Source organism: Barbus barbus, assembly GCF_936440315.1.
Source record: "Barbus barbus genome assembly, chromosome: 13".
NCBI lineage: Eukaryota > Metazoa > Chordata > Actinopteri > Cypriniformes > Cyprinidae > Barbus > Barbus barbus.
In genome coordinates, this window is record NC_136741.1 from 28,209,034 (window position 1) to 28,231,892 (window position 22,859).

A 22,859-nucleotide genomic window follows, 5' to 3' on the forward strand; every position below is an offset into this window, starting at 1 on the left:
CAGTTCCTGCTCATGCTGACATTATGGAGCAAAGGTAGTTCATTAGAGAGTGATGTTTTTAGTTTCTAGTTTTGTTAAGCAACTTTCTACAAGTACTTAGATGCTTAAATGACACTTAACAATCTCTGAATGTCTTTATTAGATAATAGAAACTAAAATAAGTTTGAGATGTGCATTTGTCTACACTTGGTATTTCAGTGCATTCACATTCAGACGTTTTTAAGCATCACTTCAACGTCCACATACTCTTCGGAAACACTGTATAAAGCAGCGATTTTGTTTTGTATTTTTCACGGATAAATATCATCACGAAACTGCACAGAATGCATCAAATCAATAAATGCTTCTACTGATAACAACTGCTACATCAAGCCGGTTTGAATAGCTATCAATATGACAGGTAATCCCAGCACTGAATTGCATTGTGAATTTATTTGTTACTTTGCGCTGTGGAAATGAAAAAAAATTGAATGGCACACATTTACGCCGAGCGCTCCTCGAACACACTTGGAACAAGGTAAGTTGAAAACAAATCTGAACTACCAACCTAAATCCATATTTTATGCATGAATCTCCAATCAAATTATCTGGGTCACGGTCTGAGGTTGTTTTTGAGTGCTTTTCTCCAGCCGCCTGAGACTGAGAGATTGAATTGAATCAAATCCAATCAAATCGGGAACCACATACTTCAAAACGCAGAGCAATGCAGCAGGCCCAAATGGAGACTTTACTGAGCGCATTATGCCTGCTGAAATGCTAATGTGTGAATATATATATCTAAATATGCATTAATACATCTACCCGTTTCTAAGATAGCCTTGTAATTTAGGATGATATATAGCAGAGGTTATATTCTGTGTACTTTTAGACTTCTTATCCTACAGTTTCATGCTTTGAAAAGTGACTTTTTTTCCCCAATGGTACAACTTCTCAAATGTAAAGATGACTTGTTTAATCTCAAAATATCTCTCAATATCTCCGAATCTCTCAAAATACCGTAATACCAATACAAATAAGATTAAAAAGCTACAAATTTCCAAATAATGTGTCTTTTTAAATTTACATTTTTTTTATCATTCACATTATTGTCAATATTGTTTCTTACTTTGATTCCTATTATTGCAATAATTTTTATAGTAAAAATACAATTATATATTAGGTGGAAGAATATTATTAATAATAATACTAATAGTGTGCCAACAGAGTTATTTTCCAATATATTTTTTTATGTGCATCTGCATTAGGTTTTAGTATGTGAGTTCAATTTACTAACCAATACTTAAAGCTGCAATCCGTAACTGTTTTGTGTTCAAATTTTATATAATAAGCAAGTACACCATGAATCACTACGGTACACCTTTATAAATGTTTATATTTGGACTATTTTAGACTGGTTCGGGTAGGTACCACTGCGGAGTAGCCCAGAACCCGCGCGATTCGTCATAGACGTAAACAGAGAAGTAGCTCCGACTACAAGTGCCAAAGGTTACGGTTGCTTTAAGTGTTAACAGTTATCAAGCAGATTGGTAAATGAAATAAACAGTAAATGAAACACTCACCCCGTTGGCTTTGCTCAGGGCCTGAAAGTAAATGCTGTAGCTTTTGGCTGGTGACAGCGGTGCGTTCCAGTAGCCATTATAAGTCTTGTTGTCTCCTATAGTAAAGGGCTGTACTACTGCAAGACTAACAGGGGGGAGTTCGGCAGCGAAATAGTGTGGTGAATTCAAGATGGAGGCATTTCTGAAACTAACAGGAATGGAGAAACACTCTAGCACATCAGCGGCTCGGCGAACTTTCTGCTTCCTTTCCTCTTGAACCACCACTTGATAAGCACTAGAGGGAAAAAAGACAAATTAATGTACTAAATATTAAAACAAGTACCTAATATGTCATTATTGTAGTTAGTCTCTGACGAGGCCTCAGAAAAAATTATGACAAGGCTCAATTCCAATAGGTTTTTAAGTCAACATGAAACATGTTCACAATGCATTTAATATCTGTAATGTGACATATTGATGAGGAAAACATGACATTCAATGAGAAAACAGTAGGACGGGACAACAAGCACAGATAAATAGTGCACAATAAATCTAGCTTAATTTATTAGGAATTGCTAAAGCACATGCTTTAGCATTAGCCGCTTATACTGCGGCCTCTTGATTTGAGAAATATCTTCAGCTAGTGACGGCACATCCAAAAAAGAGAGAGAGAGCTGTGCCCGAGGCAATTTAACGAGGCATTAAAACCATCAAGAACATCTCTTCTCTTAGCTTTCTAAGAATCACAGAAGGCCTTGTCAGCCATCAAGAAATCTCTAACGCTAACAACTAGCTCCTAAACATCTCTATTAAACTCTCTTCTTGGAATTTAAAAAAAAAATCTTTAAACCTGCATGAGACCCAAAAATACACAGCTGCTTCTCCTCTTGAGAGAAAACGATGAGGTAGGCGATGCGGTAGCGAGCCAGCAGAGGGAAATCTCTACTACGGTAATTAGCTGGAGGGGAGGTGGTGGATTTATGCGCATGGGGCTTTTTGAAAGTGCTCGTCATGGGGAAGGACTGGAGAGGGGCATGTGTGTGTTTCAGTACACGGTGAATAGATAAGGACATCTTTTGAGCTCCCTGTGCTAATAGTACTTGTTTGCAATTATGTGGTCTTACGCCAAGAACATACTTCCCAATTATGTGCAATTAGGGAAATGTATGTTTCGCAGAAAAGACATGGCAAATTATCCTAGCCTCTAATCTGGCATCTTTCATAAAGGATAATTTTCCCATGACCAAAGAGGCCTGCCTGCTTTTCTCTTTCAAACATGCTGGATCTCCATTTCAAACTAATGGCTTTAAGTGCACACTGGATCTCGTGTGTTGTGCATCCACTATAACCCTGGTCGAAAGCTACTGTAATTATAAACAATTTTCAGTTGCGTATTTTTCATAAAGACGCTTATGGATTGCCAGGGTCATATGCATTATAGAGCACACCAACAATGGAAATACTTTAAAAAAAAATTCCCACATATTTATTGTAAAATAGGCATAAGTTTTATAGGTTTTGGTTCTACCCTTAAATATATATTAAATATAAATATGCAAATATTTTATATACCAATAATATAATATAATATAATCATATGTTGTCTTTCCAAATGCTATTGCAAGGGTTATTACAGTTAATTAAATCTCAAACTGAAACTAAAATTAAAGCCATTAAAAATGATTATTACTTGAAATAAAATATATTAAAAGATATATTATTTTAGCTAGTTTCCAAGACAACATTTCTCACTGAAACTTAGTTAACTTGATACACTTCAATAAATAAAACTGAAATAAAATAAATAAAAACTATATAGATGTATTTAAAAAAAAAAACTATTTAAAAAGGCAAAAACACATAAAATTACTAAAAGTTTAACTAAAATGAAAACGAAAAATATATAAAAAAATAAACTGACTCAAAATATTAATAAAAAAGTAGTATCTCAATGATTGGCAAATACAACTCAGAATTGTGTTTGCAACCAAATAATTGTCATAATTACTGATGGGCTCCCACTGCACATCAACTGTGCTGTTCTTCCAAGTCAGTATCGGCTTGCAATTTCGAGAATTTGCCAAAATCTTTTGCACATTCACAGTCTGAATTTCCACACAGAGGAAGGCTCTGTTTGAGTGCCAAAACACAGCCAAATGGACCAGGATCCCCTCGAAGGCTTAGCATACAAATGATGCTTATTTGAATGACTGCATTTAAAAACCCTTAAGACCCGAGTGAATCAACAGTAATGCACTTCTTCATTCAGACGATGCACTAGACTCCTCTTGGATGATTGGTGTATTGGTGTAATTTGGTGTATTCTTGCCTTTTAATGTGCTTCACGTCTGTCTGCAGATTTAAAGATTTTATTTTTTTTAAGTCCACATTAGGCATTCTACTTACTATAAGCAAGTTTGCAGCAACATAGCTAACTCTCATTTATGTGCAACTACATGTCCACTAACTCTCATTAGAGTATTAGTAGACTGTTAAATCAGGGTTAGGTTTATAGTTAGTAGCAAAAGCTGACATGTAATTGCAAAGTCAGTAGAAAGTCTGTTAGGGAACTATCAAAATAAAGCGTTGACAGATGGGTCAAAGACGAAAAGAGGGTTTCAAGCATCAGAACAATAAAAGTTTAATAGAGCATAACATTTAGTTTTTTTCCTCCTGTACATTCGAATAATCCTGTTTAATGTTTTTTTTTTTGACACAATCAGCATGTGAACAAGTACTTAAAACACAGTCAATGTTGAGGTCCAGCGAGCTCAAGGGGACAAATTGTCAGGCTCCTAATCTCAGGCAATTGATAACAGCCAATTAGGATTTTAAATTTCCTCATTATATTTGTCCTCTCTATGTTCTCCTTTGAATAAAAGTGTCAAAAGAGCACACTTGACAGGCATTTTCGTAGATAAAGTTATAAATGCAAACATTCTCAACATCAATAACATTTATGCATTTGACAGATGCTTTTATCGTAAGCAACTTAGATTGCATTCAATGTATATATATATATTTACATTTGATCAGTTCTTCAATGTAAAATAAATAAAAATACTTTGGCGGCTCACCTGACAGGGGCCCCTCGTGATTGGGCAGGTTTTAAGAGGACGGTGATTGTCGTATCTGTCTCATTGAGAGGAGAGTCGGTCTCATATTCAGGCATGGATGGAGCTGCAGACACATATATTCATGTTAAAGGACACCAACTATCAGGATATAAAGCAAGCACGTGCTGGATAGCTTAGCAGACCTCATCTCAACTGACAAGGACAAATGGATGAGAGTTAATTGCATTTGCAAGTAGAAAATGACCAATATTTATTAAAACCGCTTTGAAATTTTTTACAGTGCATTACTGTAAACACTTCTTGCATGTTTTACAAACTGAAGGAGACGTCAAAATTGTTGTCTGCGGCAATTGACAGCATGTCAACAGAGTTTAGCTCATATTGAACTTGGAACTCAGCTGCCTTTCAAACACACAAAAACATGTTTTAATATTATGCATAATTAATATTCATGTATTTGTGAAAACATTAATTTCACAGTATTTACTCCTACGAGAATGAATACAGTTTTGAAGCCTGACTCAAAACGATCATTACTATGTAATCGTATTTTAAAATGTCACTCTCTCATTACAATGTTTAGATTCAGTGAACGATATGGTTTTAATAAATGGTGTCTGGCGTGCTGTACAAATGCCACGTCATTATGAAACGGAACGAACTGACAGCCGCGGGCCACAGGAATACGGCTGAACTTGTGGAGGATGTTGTTTACGATTCATGTTCTCATTATTTTGTTCACTTTACATTAACTGTATTCCAACAATATTTATGCCAATAACACAAGAAAACAAGATTATTTTGTCTAGAAAATCCTTCTTGAGTTAAGAATTTTTAGATATTTTGGCTGGAAAGAAGACAAAAAATCTAAGTAAGAAAAGCATTTTTTGCAGTGTAGCTTTTGGAAAATATCCAATAATCTTAGCTGAACCCTCAGCTAAAACCCTGCCGTTCCCTTACCTGCGATTTTGGTGGCAATACGGGTGGTCACAGGGGGGCCGAAGCCTTTATTTGTACTGGCTTTCAGAGTAAAGTAGTATGTGGTGCCAGGATACAACCCTACGAAGAGATGATGGGTCTCATTTTGGAGTTTGAAGACACGGCCACGTTGTGTTGTCAAATCTGCACTAGGGTCCAGGGAGCCAAGAGCCTTATAGGTGATCTAATGAAAAAGAAGAGACCGATAGACTTTTACAATGATAAGTTCATTAAGAGTCTTGTAGATTCAGTGGAATCACAAATTTAAATGTATTATACCATGAACACCAAAAATTAAAGTTATGTCTGAGTTTATTCACCATTAAGTCTCAAACTTGAATGACATTATTTCTTCCAAAACACACAAAAGAACAGGTTTTGATGAATGTTAATGCTGCTCCTTTACATACAACGAAAGCATACTGACCAAAGGCTGTCAGTTTCAAAGAAATAAAATAATTAAAATTCTCCAGTTTTGTTTCAATGACAAACCTGCCTTCACATGCCACGTTTACATACATTTTCAATGACTAACGGCTTAAATTTCAGTCTGTTCTTCACACAGCACAGCATGATTTCAAAAGACTTGCATGACTTAGGGGTAAGCACTTATATGGTATATTTGACATTTTTATATTTTTTAAAGATTTATATTTATACAAACCGAAAAATGTTTTGATTAATGTTCATGGTGCTTTTTTATTGAAAACACTTGGAAAATAAATAAATAAATAACAAATAAATAAACTATATATTGGCCTGTGCTTTCATTGGATTCCTATTTCACTGAAAGGAGAAAGTCATACAGGTTTGGAACAACATGAGTGTGAGCAAATAACATTTCATTATGTGAGTGAATTCTTCCTTTAAACATTATTTTTCTTAATAACGTAAACCTTTTGAAACAGGAAAAGCAATTTAGCACTGAACATTTTTGTTTTACAGGAACTCTTGCAGTTACTTTGGCTTTTCTGCATTCAGGTGTTCTCTTCAAATATTTGAGACAATTTCAGTGACTAGAAATGCAACCCAAATATTATATTATGAATACAATGAATAAGCACATTCAGTGCACTGCGCTGTAAATACAAGCCGCTTATTAAACACTTTTACGAGGCTTTCGGATCTGCTTCGAACATGTAAATTTTAGAAAACAACATCCAGCTAAGAATTAACACGCCCCAAAACAATTACTAAACTAGGTTACAGATAATCATTTTGATGCTAAGACGCACATACCTTCCATATCTTAGAGGAGGCTGATGGAAATTGATGGCCACTGTGTATGGGGGTAATCAAAATATTTTAGCCCTGACGTTTCACACTTCATAACTCCATTCCACAATTCAAATCAAATAAATTGACATCTGGGTGCCTGGCAGGCCCGCTGCCTAAAAGCTTTTCATGCATAGTGGAGTGATTCAGAATGCCCTCTAAACACTCTCACTCACACACACAAATCTGTGACTGTCCACTGACCACAGGCAACAAAACAGTCAGGAGAAGCAAATCTGCTCATTCAAGCCAAATATCACTCCAGAAAATCCACACACATATTTGAGAGACAGACAAAATGCATTGATGAAACTTTTCAGACGTCAAAATAAGACATCTCAGTGATTCTGAAATAAAAATTAATATTTGGAACTTTGTTCATCTTTAGGAAAAAGAAAACCTCAGACGGAATATAGATGTATATAGACACTATATACAGTACAGTCACTTAAAGGGACAGTGCAACCAAAATCAAAATATAAAGTGTAATTTATTCCTGTGATGCAAAGCTGAATTTTCATCATTATTACTCCAGTCTTCAGTGTCACATGATCCCTCTAATATGCTTATTTGTTTCTCAAGAAACATTTCTTATTATTATCAATGCCAAAAATAGTTATGCTGCTTTATGGACAGGATTTTTTTCCAGTATTTTTTATAATGAATTGAAAATAAAAAAACAGCATTTACATGAAACAGATTTTCTGTAACATAATAAATGTATTTGCTGTCACTTTTGATAAATGTAATGTGTCCTTGTGAACAAAAAAAAAGAAAGAAAAAAAAATAGTTGGAAAAATCTGCTTGGAAAATTTGCACTTATGTTCCACAGATGAAATAAAGTCATACAGGTTTGGAGCAACATGAAGATGAGTACAGTTAATAATGACAGAATAATCATTGATTAGACACTACTGTCTCATAAACACTCTCATCCTGACTCACACACCATGTGTGTATGAATGCTTGGACTTAATTGTTTTTTAAATAATACGTCAAAGAAAACAATCCTGCATGCAGTAACAGTATCCAACTATACATAGGTTTTCCTTAAACTTTCATGCTTGCCGTTTTATTTCATGTCAAAGGATTGTTTATACTGGCATATTTTTTTTTTATGTTTTCCAGCAGCCTAGTTTTGATTTAATATGCTATCATGTTTATGATTTCATGTTGGGTCAGTAAATCACACAGCGGTGCTGAGGTGTGGCGGAGCAGCCTGGTGTTATATACTGCCAAGCACAAGTTTACATGTTACGGATTATAAATCAGTCTTAATAGAGAGTTACAGCCTGAATTTAGCTTTTACAGCTGCCAATTTACTGTACATGCTGACTGAAATGTTGAAACCCTCTTCAGCCGCTGTTTGGACAAACGGGTATTTCTGCTTCAACTCACGTCGTTAGTTGAGCCAGAAGTTTAAGTATTAAAGAAATTTACCTTTAACATTTAATTGTGTCCAGTTTTAGCTTTGCATACATACCAGTTAAATACTTTTTTGTTTTAAATTCATAGGTTTTCCTGTAAACGAAAGGACATTAGAGATTGATGGCAGGCCTTTTATTAAAGGGGCTTTTAAAATATCATCTATTGCCTTTAGCGAAGCTCCTCTGTAAATTTGTGCCCTTGTTCGGTGTTAATATACTCAGCCAACAGCGGGTCGTATTGAACATTTCTCGTATAACACAGGTTCTTTATAGCCCAATGAAACAGAAAGCGTGAGGTGGCTGAAGGGTATCGTTCGTGAGATATACAGACAGCATCAGATTCAAAAAGCATCTGGAGTGCACTAGATAGTCTAGTAGAGTAACCTCGCTGAAACAAATTTGGTAAAGAAACAATTTTCACTCAGAAATTGCAGGTAAATTTCTCCAACAATTACAAAGACACAACAAGTAACACGCTGAATTAAAAATAGTGAAGTACTTTAAAAAGCTCAAAACAATTAAACATCTCAAATTCATCCTGTATTACCTTTCAACCCTTCAGAAAAGATTATAAGAACCTGAAATCCAAGGCAGCTGTTATACAAACAGAATAAACAATCTATTCACATTTTTACATTAAACTAGTTGTTGTTGTACGGTAATATTTGTAGTACATTTGATTATGAGTATTTCCACTTTTGACAACATGTCCTGAACAAAATCCAGCAATTCTTCCATTTTCTATGTGACTAAATGAACAAAAACAATAACAACATAACAGCTTAAAGGCCAGCATAGAGATCAATAGACCTCCAATTACCCTGTCATCGCTTAAATGTCCCGATGGGCTAAAAAACACAAGGGATGGTCAGTCCTGTAGGAGACTGAAAGTATGAAACGAAGTGGTGAGGATGGGGGATCTTGTCTCTCGCTCTCATCTGTCCGCCCTCTCTCATTTCAGACTGTTGTCATGGGGAGACAGGAAGTGTTGGCCAGGGGGCATGCGATGCCACGCGACAGGCTGCTAAAAGTGGCCTAATGCACTACTGAACGCACTGTGGCTCTCTGTTAAAAGAGCCGCTTGAGTTTAATTGACCACAGCTGATTTGAAAAGGGTTCATTTCCCAGTTCAGTTTGGCAGTGGAGATGCGAAGAAAACAGCCCTGTTTGTGGGAGATATTGGATTTATGGCTATTTCACTTCAGCATTGAGTATTAAAAAAGGAGAGAGATGCTGTTCCAAAACACAGTGAGCTGCCTTTTAAGGCATCATAAGTGCACTAGCAACAAAAAGACTTTTCCAAAGGCAACTTAAGTACACTGCTTCTTATGCTACACTGAAAAAAAGTGGTAGAAAACATTTCCAATCTGAAATTGCTACACTGTAAAAAAAAAAAAAAAAGAAAGTTGAGCCAACTTAAAATTTTAAGGCAACCAGCTTCAGCAGATTTTTGAGTTCTCTCAACTTATGTTTGTAGGAGATTCTCAACTTTTTGTTGTATAAACTTAAATCAATAAGTTGAGAAAACTCAAAAATCTGCTGAAGCTGGTTGCCTTAAAATTTTAAGTTGGCTCAACTTTTCTTTTTTTTTTTTACAGTGTAGTAAATTTCACAATAAATCACAAAGAAACAGCAGGAAACAGCAAATTAAAAACTTTTGCAGTAGAAAAACTGAAATAGTATTTTCTTATAAAACACACTTAAGAAAGATCATTTTTACAGCTTGTTTTTGTGCCTTGTTTTGGCCAAATGCATTGTGATGAGCAATGGCAAATAAATAAATATTAGCAACATTATAAAACTATTATTTCAAGTTTTCCTTTCTCTTTCGAGTGTTACAAAGCTGTTCATGCATAGATAAGATCCCTGAAGTTGCAAAGACTAAAGTCTCAAAACCAAAGAGATATTCTATATAAAAGTTAAGACTCAACCACGCCTTCCTAAAACGGCTCAACGAAGCTCAGTTGATGGTGGTACTTGACCACTGCCGTGTCTGTACTCTGTCGCAAAATGCGGCGAAAAGTCCTACATGACAGTAATAGTTTGATTAAGGTGTTTACATGTCTGTACTGCACTTCAATAATGCGACTAAAATAGGAATACTCCCCATGTCTTAATTTGATTTGTGTTTACTTCGATTATGACTTTAGCCGGATTAAGGTAATCAAAAATCTCTGTTTACATGGTAGACTCTTAATCAGAGTATTGTCTTAATAGTATTAAAATCTGAGTATCGATGTCCATGTAAACGTAGTCACTGTTATACAATATTCCTTTTGTCATGTGACAAGTAAAACAACTAACAAAAAAAGGCACCCTAGAAAAACAAACAAACAAACCTGCAACCACACTTGCATACATCTGTCACAAAGAAGTACTTCAATAAACTCGAAGCAATTAAACATCTAAAATTCATTCTGCATGGACTTTCAACCCTTCAGAAATGATTATAAGAACCTGAAATCCAAGGCAGCTGTTCTACAAGCAGATACGTGAAATGAAAAACTATAAACCCAAGCTGGATTGGTTAGTAATTCTTCGGCGTCATTCAAGCCAGCATCTCCTGAGATTTACAGTTGGTAAACAGACTGGCTGAGAACACAGAATATTTAGTATTTTGTACATTTTGAGGGTGAGCTATGAGGGTTTGGGATGCCAGAAAGAAACTAGGTTACTCAACATTTGGTGTAGAGAATAATATGTTACATTCCACTCAATTCTGCAGGCATAAAACAGAATAAAATAGACAAAGAAACAAATACTAATACTACAAATACTAATAATACAGTCTCATATACTGTAATCAGACTGATCAAGAACTGCCCACTTAGACAATTACCACCACGATCAACTACAATGTGATTTTACTTTTTTTTAATGTAAAAAATCTGAAAACAATGACAACGCACAAACACATTATTCAAATAATGGCTCACCATTCTCCACAAACAACTATACAACATGAGAGAGAATGAAAATAGTGGAAAATGTCTATAGACTTGGTGATACAAATTTCATTCTCCCCAAAAATAAAAACTTTACTGCACAGATATTACTCAGAATACACAATTTGTTCATGGATCTTTTTGATTACTTGCTACTGAAATTCTGAATATATTTTAAAGATGGCATAAACCTCACACATTTTGTCAAATCCAGTGACTAACTCATTGCATCAACCTGGTACCTTATTAGCACCACTTCCTTCTGACTACTAGCAATGCTACACTAATGTCTGCTGTTTGGGACAAAATAAGGGTACTTCAATCTCACCGTCTCATGACACGACAAACGGTAAATAAAAACCGCACTCTCGACATTAACCCGGATTTAGACCTCCCTCCAGCTGTCTCTAGACCAGACGTGCAGGACCGTGAGCCCATTAACCGGGTTTAGCTGCTCTGGAGAGATAGGGGTTACTGGTTCTCTCAACTTGAGTGCTTGCAACTCAAGCGCTTATTGATGGAAATGAAAACAACACCATGAACGGAGGAGGTGGGATGTGCACAGGTTTTTCTCCATCCCGTAAGGGCAGAAAAGGCTGTTTATCTTCGTTAGAGGTGAAACCTTCCACACTACATCAGCACACAGAACAACAAATCCTTACTTTGACTTATTTAGAGAGAGATTTTTACTTAGAAAAAAGTATTATGGTGGTACCATGGCACTAATCATGATTATTGTATTTGGATATTATAGTATTTATTCTAGTGTTCAAAAGTTTTGGGTCGGTACATTTTTTAATGTTTTTGTTTTTTAAAAAGGTACACCAAGCCTGTATTTATTTGACATTGTATTTAAATACAGTAAAAACAGCAATATTGTGAAATATTATTACAATTTAAAATGATGTTTTCATTGTGAATATATTGTAAAATATAATTTATTCCTGTGATGCAAAGCTGAATTTTCAGCAAAAATGTAGAATTTTTCAAAATTGAATTTTTCCAGTCTTCAGTGTCACATGATCCATCAAAAATCATTCTAATATGCTGATTTGCTGCTTAAAAAAACATATTATTATCAATGTTGTTTTATTTTAAATAGACATTGAAACATAATAAATGTCTTTACAGTCACTTTTGATCAATTTAATGTGTCCTTGCTGAATAATAATAGTATTAATTCACTTAATTCACAAAAGCAAAGAATACTATGGTATTACCATGGTAGATATCTAAAAATCTTATCATGAAAAAATTACCATGGTATCATACAAAGTAGTACATGGTACATTGATGGCATCTGATGGTAATACTATGGTACTGAAATTAATGTACTATGTTTTTTTTAGTTATCCAATGTGGATGGTATAATATCATGGTACATTTAGGTACGAACTGAAATACAATGGTGCAAAAAACATCGCATAATAATATGGTACATATTTGTTGCCAAAAATCTGCTCAAACTCAAATGTCATTTTAATTATAAAGTATGTAAATAACAGTACCCACAGAGTGTGTCAATGTCCCTTTCCATCACTCCAAAGAAAAACCATCAGACATGTTCTCTCTGTAAACAAAGTGGGTGGTTTGTTTCCACCTAACTCCAGACAGGAAGCTATCAGAAACACCGCACGAGACACAGCAGAGGGGTGGAAGACATCACGTCATCGCAAACTCACAACATGTCATGCAAATTAAACAAAACAAAGATCAAGGACTAACTGCAGAAGTGTTCTGCTATTTACTCATCCTCATTTGCATGGAGATAAAGAAAAAAAAAGAAGCAGGAGGACAAAAGACACCTTCGCTTTACACATCTCAGTGTTGATTAATAAGGAGCTGTTGAGGATCTTCTCTGACTTACTTTCCATGCGCTTTCATACGCACACTCTTATTTTGTCAGCAAAGCAATTAATTTCTGAAAGGCTTTGATGGTTTGATAACAGGAGGCTTTTGTGCAGTGAAAAGAAGGGAGAGGCAAGAGACAGAGGGAGAGAGGGGAAATTTGATCAAAAGTATGGATTTTGATGCAGGACACATCTCAGGTACTCAGAAACTGATCTGAAACCCACTGCGATGTATGTGTGCCATATTTAGCAGGCTGCTGAGCTTCTCTTATAAGTGTAGATCAATCAACCACCCAGTACGTCATTACATACAGTACTTATAGGGTGATGTGGCCTAGTGTCTGGCAACCAGAAGGTTACTGGTTCATTCCTACAAGGGTTGAGCCATAAGTAATCATCTCTGTGTCCTTGTTCCAGGTACTTAACCTCAAATCACTTCTGGTGTGATTGCCGCAGAAGTGAGTGTACTGGAAACACTTTTAGTTATAGAAACTTCAATGAGCACAGACTGTGACTGTCAATAGAAAAGTCTATATTTAAGTCATTCAAAACTTTCAACTCTGCTGTAGAATTCATTCTTCATTCAACACTAAATGATGTGTTACAAGACTTCACTGACAACTTTTCTGTCAAGACTGTGAAATAAATAAATACATACATATATATATATTCATTATATTATATATTGTATGTAAATCGATTATATATACACACACACACAACTAAATAGTTACATAAAATATATTGCAATAAAACATTAACTATTAAATGTATATTGTATATTACTATACTGTAGTTATCATCTCAAAACCATATATCTTTATAATCTAATACTTGCTATCTATCATCCATCCATCTTTCTCTTTTGATATGTTTTTAAATATGGTTAGTACATAAACATTTTTTTATAAAATAATATCATATAATTAATTTAACACATTTAAAATACATAACATGCATAAAATACATATGATATGCATATGCAATATTTCATTTAAAAAATGTTTAAATAGTATATTGCAAATAACTTTTCATATTCTCAAAAACAAAATACATCAAAAACACTATCAATCTTTAATGTTTTTATTGCTAGTTGTTGCAGCACTATTTTATTTCCATGAGTCTCCAAGTCCAAACTTTCCTAAAGCTTCGAATCAAGAAACTTCCTTGCCACAAACAAAACCCTATCCTTTTATGACCCTTCCGCTGCATTCATCTCCACGCTTTCCTTTTCCTGCCTCCGAGCTCTTTATCCTAAGTCTAATTTGTCTGAATCACTAAAAGCGAGGAGAGGAGGCATACGGCTGCTCAGATCTCCTGGATAATTCTATTGGACGCTTCTAATTAAATCAATGAGGGCTATTATAGCAATTATCCGGCCAAATGGGACCGCATTGTGTCCGCTCGATACATTTAGTAAATTCTGTCAATCTTCTTATCACCAAGATGGCACACGCTGTAACCCCGTTTTAATGATGTACCTGGATATGCACAATGTCTTGCACGTGGTTTGTCTTCCTCATCAAATCAAAGAGATCTTTTGTGCCTCCAGCCCACTCGAACACACTTATTAAAGCAAAATCTGGATGTAATTTGTTTTTGTCATGCTGTGACTTAATTTCCTTGCTTGTAATGCGGATATTCTATGCATTGACTAATAAATAATTCATTTGCGAGAGATCCGGGCTGTCAAACAACATTTCCTGCAACAGAAAATCACTTATTTTTGTGCAAAATGTGTACCAAATAGCATCCTGCCACCTAATTTTACCACAGAAATTTACTTTGATATATAGTTTTGAGACACATATACACACATGAACAGCAACATCTCAGTTTCATGCATGAAAATACAACTTCCAACCTATCTACCTTACTTTTTATTTAATTGTAGCAAAAATTTGTATTACAATTAATTCCTCTGCTCCCAACCACAAGAATCTAGAAGAGACGTTTACTTGAGAAGCTATATTACATAAGGAGTCTTGTTTTCTGTGGAATTGATCAAAATGAAGTATATCTGACAATCAACTTGATTAAACTTAATTAATTAAACCAAGTACCCCATCGAGAGACTTAAGCAACTTACTTAATTTTGTTCAGTGTTTCAAGACTTCATTAAATCTTGAGACATCTTAATGTAAGGATGTTTCAGTATTTGTGTTGAAAAACAAAAATACCGAAGAAGATTTTTTGCAAAAGCATGCACCATTTAATGCCATGACTTAATGAATTTAAGACTTTTTAAGGCCTTAATTTGTGGAAGGGCAAATTGAGACCTTTTAAGAACTACAGAAACCTTTATAATATTATATTTATATACATATATAAATTACATTAAAGTACATTAAATATAAATAAACAAAAAAAGATGGAGCATTTTCTAACCTCATAGAGTGTAATGACTCCATTAGTTTCATTCGGAGCCTTCCATTGCATGAAGATCTTCTCCTCGTAAGGGCCTGTCTGAATGGACTCCACAGGAATGGGGCCAGGAACTAGTATAGAAACACAAACACACATTCAAAACATTTAGCAACTCAAAAACATGTTTAGTCAACATCTATAACTCATATACCGTACCAATAAAACCTGACTGTTTTGAGAACAGAGGTGACGTAGGGTGACAGAAATGGCTTGTGTTGCTGGGTAGAAGGTAAAGTGAAGCGAGCAGAGATTGGCTGACTAAAGAAGCAAAACTATGTCAAACACACCTCAGCCGCAATGTTCGAAGTGTGAATTGTAGCAGCTTTACTACCCTTCGGTATCGAGAGGTGTTAACAAGTGCTACGAGTACCACTGCGCGCATATGCGTGTGTCTATTTGCATATTTTTGTGCACACGTCCCATTTGGCACACATTGCAAGTTTTCCAAATATACTCTTGCTAGAACATCATTAACACCCTAAAAACCTGTTTTCAAAATGTCATTCTCCATACACAGCCTTATCCTGCTCTTGTACACCAGCATGGCATTTTCAGAGATGCTATGACTTGACGATTTCATAAATTAGCAAGCAAATGTGTTAATTTAGCTCAGTTTGGCAATAGCCCATACAGTATGTTAACTTGCGGCTAGTTGTCTTTCATTTCTCAGTCTTGGTTAGTGTCTTTGACTTGACTGCTAGCGATGACACACTAATGAGTCAGACTGCTCCTGACAGTGTGTGCAAAGGAAGCTAATGACTTAGCTAAAAGGCCGTTTAGTCCAACTTAGCAGCCCGAGCGCTGCTGTTTGCTTTGCACTAAGTCGCGGCTAATTGGGAGGGCAGATTAAAAAGATGAGCGTGGCAGGGCCGTAACGGGGCAAGCGGGAGAGGAAGCTCGGGCACAAACAAATAAGCTGGAGGTCGTCTTGAATGGTAGAGAGACTCACATCATGGTGCCAGGACAACTGTCTCTCTCCGAATGTGAGCAAAACTAAAGAGCTGATCATGGACTTTAGGAAGAGACAGCAGCGGCCCTACACTCCTCTTATGATCAGTGGGACCCCTGTGGAGAGGGTGAGTAGCTTCATGTACCTCGGTGTAAACATCTCCGAGAACCTGACTTGGACTACACACATCCAAACACAGGTTAAGAAAGCCAGGCAAAGACTGTACCATCTGCGACAGCTGAGGAAATTCAGGGTCTCACCAGGAATCCTGAAAACTTTCTATTCGCAGGGACCATAGAAAGTGTATTGACTCAGTGCATCTCGGTGTGGTATGGAAACAGCTCCAATCAGGACTGCAAAGCACTACAGAGAGTTGTGCGCTTAGCTGAGAAATGTACTGTAAGTCAGCGGACCTGACCTACATTTCACTGCTGGTTATACTCTGTATAATTGTGTATGTGACAAATAAAAAAAAAAGTCTCTCTTGATCTCTCTCTTGAATGGCGAAGAAAAGAATGGCAATATCTATTGTTCATGGAGCATTTCATTAACACAGCAAAAACACACAAACCTAAACCATTCATTGAGGAAAAGCTAATCAAGCTGTATTTTTATTTTGGGAATAATTTATTTAACAAAAGAGAGAGTTCCTTTTTTTCCCCACATTGAACAGATTTAATCTCATTCAATTCTTTCTGTTTATTTCTTTTGCATGTAACTAAGCTCATCTTGAAAATATTGAGAGGTTGAGATATTTGCCTTCATTCATTATTATAAGCTGAATAGAATTTAACATTTATTCTTCAAAGGGAAAAGATTTGAGCTGATTTAATAACTTAAAATACAAACACGCTCACTGTGTCTTGAGATTAATAAAGCATGCAAATAATTTCTTGTCAATGTCCACACACAATTATGATTTATGCAGCAATCATGCATATAATACTGTGTTTGTATGTTCATATATACTGGCATACATTATGCTTGCATTTCTTTCTTTTTTTTTGTTCTCATAATTCTATAATAGTTCAAAGTATTAAGTTATGTCTTGAGATGTTTGATTGTTTCTTCCAATTAATGAGGAAAAAAGAAAGGATCTCATCTCATTCTTTCTGTTTGTTTATATTGCGTAAGCCTCAGTTCATCTTCAAAAGGTAACAAGGTTGCGATATTTGCCTTAAATTGCTATTAAAAACTGAATAGTCTTTGGCATTTATTCTTTAATAGGAAATGATTTGAGCTAATCTGATATATTAAAATAAAAACACTTTTATTGTGAGCATTACAACTGCTGAGATCTGAGAGGATGCATTATTAAAAACATTCAAATAAATTCTAGTATAATGACATTTTCCTCCAAAGTTTCACCATAATTGAACAACAATTTAATATGTACATGAGTTTCAGTTAAATATAGATTTATTTATTTTTTTCCTTTATTAGCAGAAATACATTTTCTGAGCTAATCAATGAGCACAACTGCACCAGACTTTATGTTGTAAGAGAAAATGGATATGAATATATTCTAAATAAGAGTGAATTTAGCCATTTACTGAAATCTCACGGGAAAGTTGCTTTTTCCTCATAGAACAGATTTCATCTCATATCATTCTTTCTGATTATTTATATCGCATGCGACTAGGTTCAACTTAAAAAAAAGGTAGTGAGGTTGAGTTATTTGCCCTTAAACGCTATTAAAAGCTAAATAGTCATTGGCGTTTATTCTTCGATGTGAAAAGAATTGAGCTAATCAAAGGAAAGGTGAATACCGCTCTCTCACCGAGGTGTTGATGTCAGATATTGTACTGCAAAGTGAGGCCAATTCAATTATATTTTCAACAATTCTTCAAATAGCTTGATTGGGCACTAGCCAACACGCACATTAAATCACGGTTACAATGAAATATAATTAGATGCAGTCCACCGTCCGCTATCTTTTCCACCATATATCCATGCATGTGCGAGAAATGCCACTTTACATATTAATCCATCTGATCAGCTTCTCATGGAGAATATGAGTGATCTTTCATTAAGTTTGAGGTGGAGGAAACTATTTTTCCCCTTTACGCTTGTCCCTCTCAGATACAAATAACTTTTGAAAGGTTTTGTAATTATTATACATTGAATCTTACTGATTATTTCCGTCTCTGAATAAATCGCAAACAACATATTCATTCTGTTCCTGTTTACGCTTGTTTACGGGCAAGCAGGTTTCGGTAAGTACAGGGTTGGCGTTGTTGTTGACCTAATAAGGTAAAAAATACGGTCTGCCGACCTCATGCTAATTTCCCCCTCCTGCAATTATCCCCATATAAGGTTACACAGAGAGACACATTTGCTTCACTATTGATATGTTGCAGCTGTCCATCAATTTGCTAACACAAAGGACAGCAATTATAGGTTTTCATATGCAAAAAACATTTAAAAAAAAAAAACATCAGTGCGGCAGACAAGAGCAGATACTGAATAACCAAAAGAGTTCTATCCATATCAAAAACAGACTCATCAGAACATGAAAATGAAAAATGAAAAGAAAATGAGATGATCTTGAATTATATGCTATAATCTAATAATCTAAGGCCTGACAATAGGCTGTATTTTCACAAGGTTTTATTGCTCGGCATTAAAAACAAGCTGGGAGAAATTAATTGTAAACGGTGGCTGAGCGCTTCCCTCTGGGAAATTTTCAAATTAAGCGCCGCTTGCAAACCTTCCCTCTCTCTGAGAAACATTGTGTCTTTTCACAGACTGTGAAGCTTTAACATGCTCTACGTTGGGATTTCCTTTTAACTGCAACACATCAATGGAACGGATGGATTAAAGGAGGACGGCTTTCATCGTCTTTGTTTTATATTTGTTCTTTTTCTTCAGGAGGAGCAGAGCAGTATACGGTCTAACAATTCTGTTTCCATTTACTGAGTGGATCTGACTTCTGAACAGAACCGTAGTGATTTGCAAATACACAAGACAATAATGTCTTACAATACAAACATTTCACTGTGAGCATTACAACTGCAGATATCAGAGAGGATGCATTATTAAAACATTCAAATCGTTTCGAAATCGTTTACTAAAGTATATGCAGCATTGATGATTTTTCTAAAGCTTCACCATTACTGAATAACAATTTAATGTGTTATTCAAAAAGTACACCGGTTTCATCTTAATGAGGATGTGCATGTTTTATTTTCCGATCAGGTATGGGGTATGTTTAAATTGTCTTCTAAAAACCCTAATCACCAAATGGGTTTACTTGACTCCAATGAAACGTTTTTATATGAATCTGTCGTCTTCTCCTAAGTGAAATCTCTGTTCCCAAGGAGTTTTAGGCACGTTTTTGCATTTTTTTTTGGGAGTGAAAAATGCAATGCTCTCTCACCTTTTTGGACTCAGCTCTCACTGGACATATTTGTTGGGTACTGAGATATGTTTGACTCCGCGGCATTTTTTCACGAATGACTTTTGGGACTTCACCTTGTCCGTCCAACAAAGATCTTTACTGTTAGCTGCTCTCACAGCAGCAAAACAATAGCTTGTCAGCCGTTGGAATCCTCCTCACACAATGAACAGACGAAGCTGGACGGTGTATTTGTTGGACATTATCTCAATGGAACTCTCTACTTCTCGTATACATGGATCTAACGTGAAAACTGTAAATTCATGGCATTCAGCTTTTAATGTTGTCTTCTTTTCTAAAATCTTTGTAAAAATTATTTTATTGTTATTTGTTTATCTATTAATATTAAATGTCTTTATTATTTATTTTTTGAGTCTACTAAGGGGTGGGATGGGTCGGGGTGCGTTTTAAATTTGTACAGCTGCTTTTTTTGTACTACCGTTCCACAAAATAAAACATAATAAACAGTTGTTAACAAAAAAAAAGTACACTGGTTTCCTTTATTAGCAGAAATAATTTCTGAACTGTTTTCAAAATTTATCATACTAAGACATGTTTGTTGAGCAGCAAATCGGCATAATAGGAGACACTGAAGACATTTATTCTTTAGTCATTGCTTTAAAAAAATTATAATTCTTGGTTTTCTTTTGACTTATTTGATCATAACTGATAGGCTGAAAGGCGGTAAGACTCCTTCTTAGGCTATAAAAATTAAACAAAGGACCGAATTGACCTGCTTTTAAACCATTTTTAAAAATCTACACTGTTTATTTCTGACCACAGTGCAGAAGAGGTTTTAAATGGCCACTATCGAACAGCATTTCCCCCCAAAAAAACAAACAAACAAACTGAACTTCCACAGCTGCACTCTGAAAAGCTTCAGAATTGCATTCAGCTGGAAAGAACACAGAAGCGCTCCAAGACAAAGACTTAAAAACAAAACCAACGGCCCTTCAGCCCTCAAGAACCAGGGGTAAGAGTCATTAATTAAAATGTTGGATAATTGAAATAATGGGATGAGGTCATTGAACTATTCCCATTTTCACATTTGAGAATCTGGTAAGGGTCACGCATGTTGTGAAGCTTAATGTTAGCTCTAATGTTGGCAGTCCCTGATGCTGAATACTGGCTATGAAAGGATGTTCTAGCCTATTATAGTCGTTTGTACTGAAGCAATAAGCTCCAGTCTTTCTGTACATGTGCAGTTCTTCCAGTGAAGGTTAGTAAATATTTCTTCTGTTCTTGTTCAATTTAAATGTCTAGTAAGATTAAATGCCAAGAACAAGTATTAATGATTTCTGTACCAAACAAAGCTCCATTTAAAATGTTCCTCAAACAACCTTCAAGTAAAAAGATATCAATTCAAGAATGTATTTATACTGCTTACAATTATAACTTACCAAGGAAGCTTTCTAATTAGCCTAAACCAGAACTTAGATATTAAACACTATAATGGTAGCTATTATATTTTCAATATAGTTGTCTTGAGAGTAATGCTGTCAGTAAATAGAAAAATATATTCAATACAACAGTGTTTGTAAATGAAAACATACAGATAAATTCATGGCTTTCATTAGAGAGAGACTGAAAGCGTGTACAGTATAAAAAAATAAAAGATTAGTAAATATTAGCATGGCTCTTTGGAATACTTGATTCTGATTGAATAATCAAATATTCTTTGTATAATGACCACTAAACTGTATCATTGTTCTGCCTTGCAATCAATTTCCTATACTGTGCCGGTTTCATGTCTCTCATAGTACTCTATGGTCTCATTCTTTTCACAAGATAAAAACATTTCCACATATTACATGTCCATTTCTTTATTTGTTCATTTATTGTAAAGTAGCCATGGTAATGTTCTGCCAGGTCTTCTTTTATAACTTCTTTTATATGATGTGAACCACGAGGACCACGTAAACAAGCATTAGTATAATTGTAATTTCTTTTATTTGTAATAAAACAAAATGGATTAAATTAGAAAGAATACAAATCGCTAATCTGTGCACTCAGGTTTAATAGAGAGAACAACAATAAATGTAATAGCTTGCATGCAGAATATAAAATTAGTCTTATTAATTAATGTAGAATCTTATTGCTTTTTAACGTACTCATTTTTCTTCAATTAGTACTTTTCTTGTACTTTTTTTTTTTAATATTTTTTAAAAAGCACTTTGAATACTGTGTGCGAAATGTGTTATATAAATATATTGCCTTGTCTTGCCTTACTTTATTTTTTCTGACATTTACAGAAAAGTACAGAAAGAAATTAAGTCATGAGAGATCATCAGTAATGTGTTTACTGTTCAGACACAGTAATTAGTAAAGTAATCTTATTATAAACTGGAGAAGTCAGGGTGCAAATTTTTGGAGGAGTTGGAGTAGGGATGGACGTTACATGATCTGACCAAAAAATTAATAAAAATCATATCAGACTGACGCCAGTACTGAGTGGATTGTAAAAAATCCAAGCCAGGAAAAATTAAAGGTTTCATACACTTACAACATCTGTCCCATTCCACCATCTTAATCCCACTCACCGTCTTCCTCCGTCTGTTTGACGATCTCCTCGCTCTCCTTACTGCCCTCGGGGTTGGCCAGCACCAGCCGTAGTCTGACCGTCACGAAAGGCCTGAGTCCCCTCAGAGTGTAATGAGAGGAGGTCGGTATCAGCTCCTCAGCAGCAAACTCCTGCTGGTTGAACACATACTGGTACTGTACGGTCAGGTTGAAGCTGTGGCAGCGTGTCACGGCGTATCCGAAGGTCTCCCACTGCAGGGTCAGCTGACGGGCGCGGATGTCCACCACATTCACGTTCTGGGGACCGTTAACTGGATCTGTAGAGATAAAAACAGGAGAAAGTGAATGGAAGGTCAGAGATAAATATGATGAGAAATTGCCATTACATGGCCAATTTATTTTGAGTCATATGAGAAACATTTCTTTCTTTCATAAAAATATATGCACACTGTTCAAAAGGGGTTGGTAATATTTTT

The 22,859-nt window shown here is 35.4% G+C and overlaps 1 protein-coding gene across 1 annotated transcript in view; it reads right to left on the reverse strand.

Annotated features, from left to right (window-relative positions):
* LOC306878833 (receptor-type tyrosine-protein phosphatase T-like) overlaps positions 1–22,859 on the reverse strand; it is a gene marked incomplete at both ends in the record, with an annotated part of 257,633 nt that overhangs the window by 102,663 nt on the left and 132,111 nt on the right. Inside the window, 5 exons of the mRNA XM_079431392.1 lie at positions 1,560–1,833; positions 4,616–4,718; positions 5,576–5,777; positions 15,479–15,588; positions 22,404–22,700. Of these exons, the coding sequence (XP_079287518.1) occupies positions 1,560–1,833; positions 4,616–4,718; positions 5,576–5,777; positions 15,479–15,588; positions 22,404–22,700 (986 nt within the window). The remainder of the gene's footprint in view (positions 1–1,559; positions 1,834–4,615; positions 4,719–5,575; positions 5,778–15,478; positions 15,589–22,403; positions 22,701–22,859) is intronic.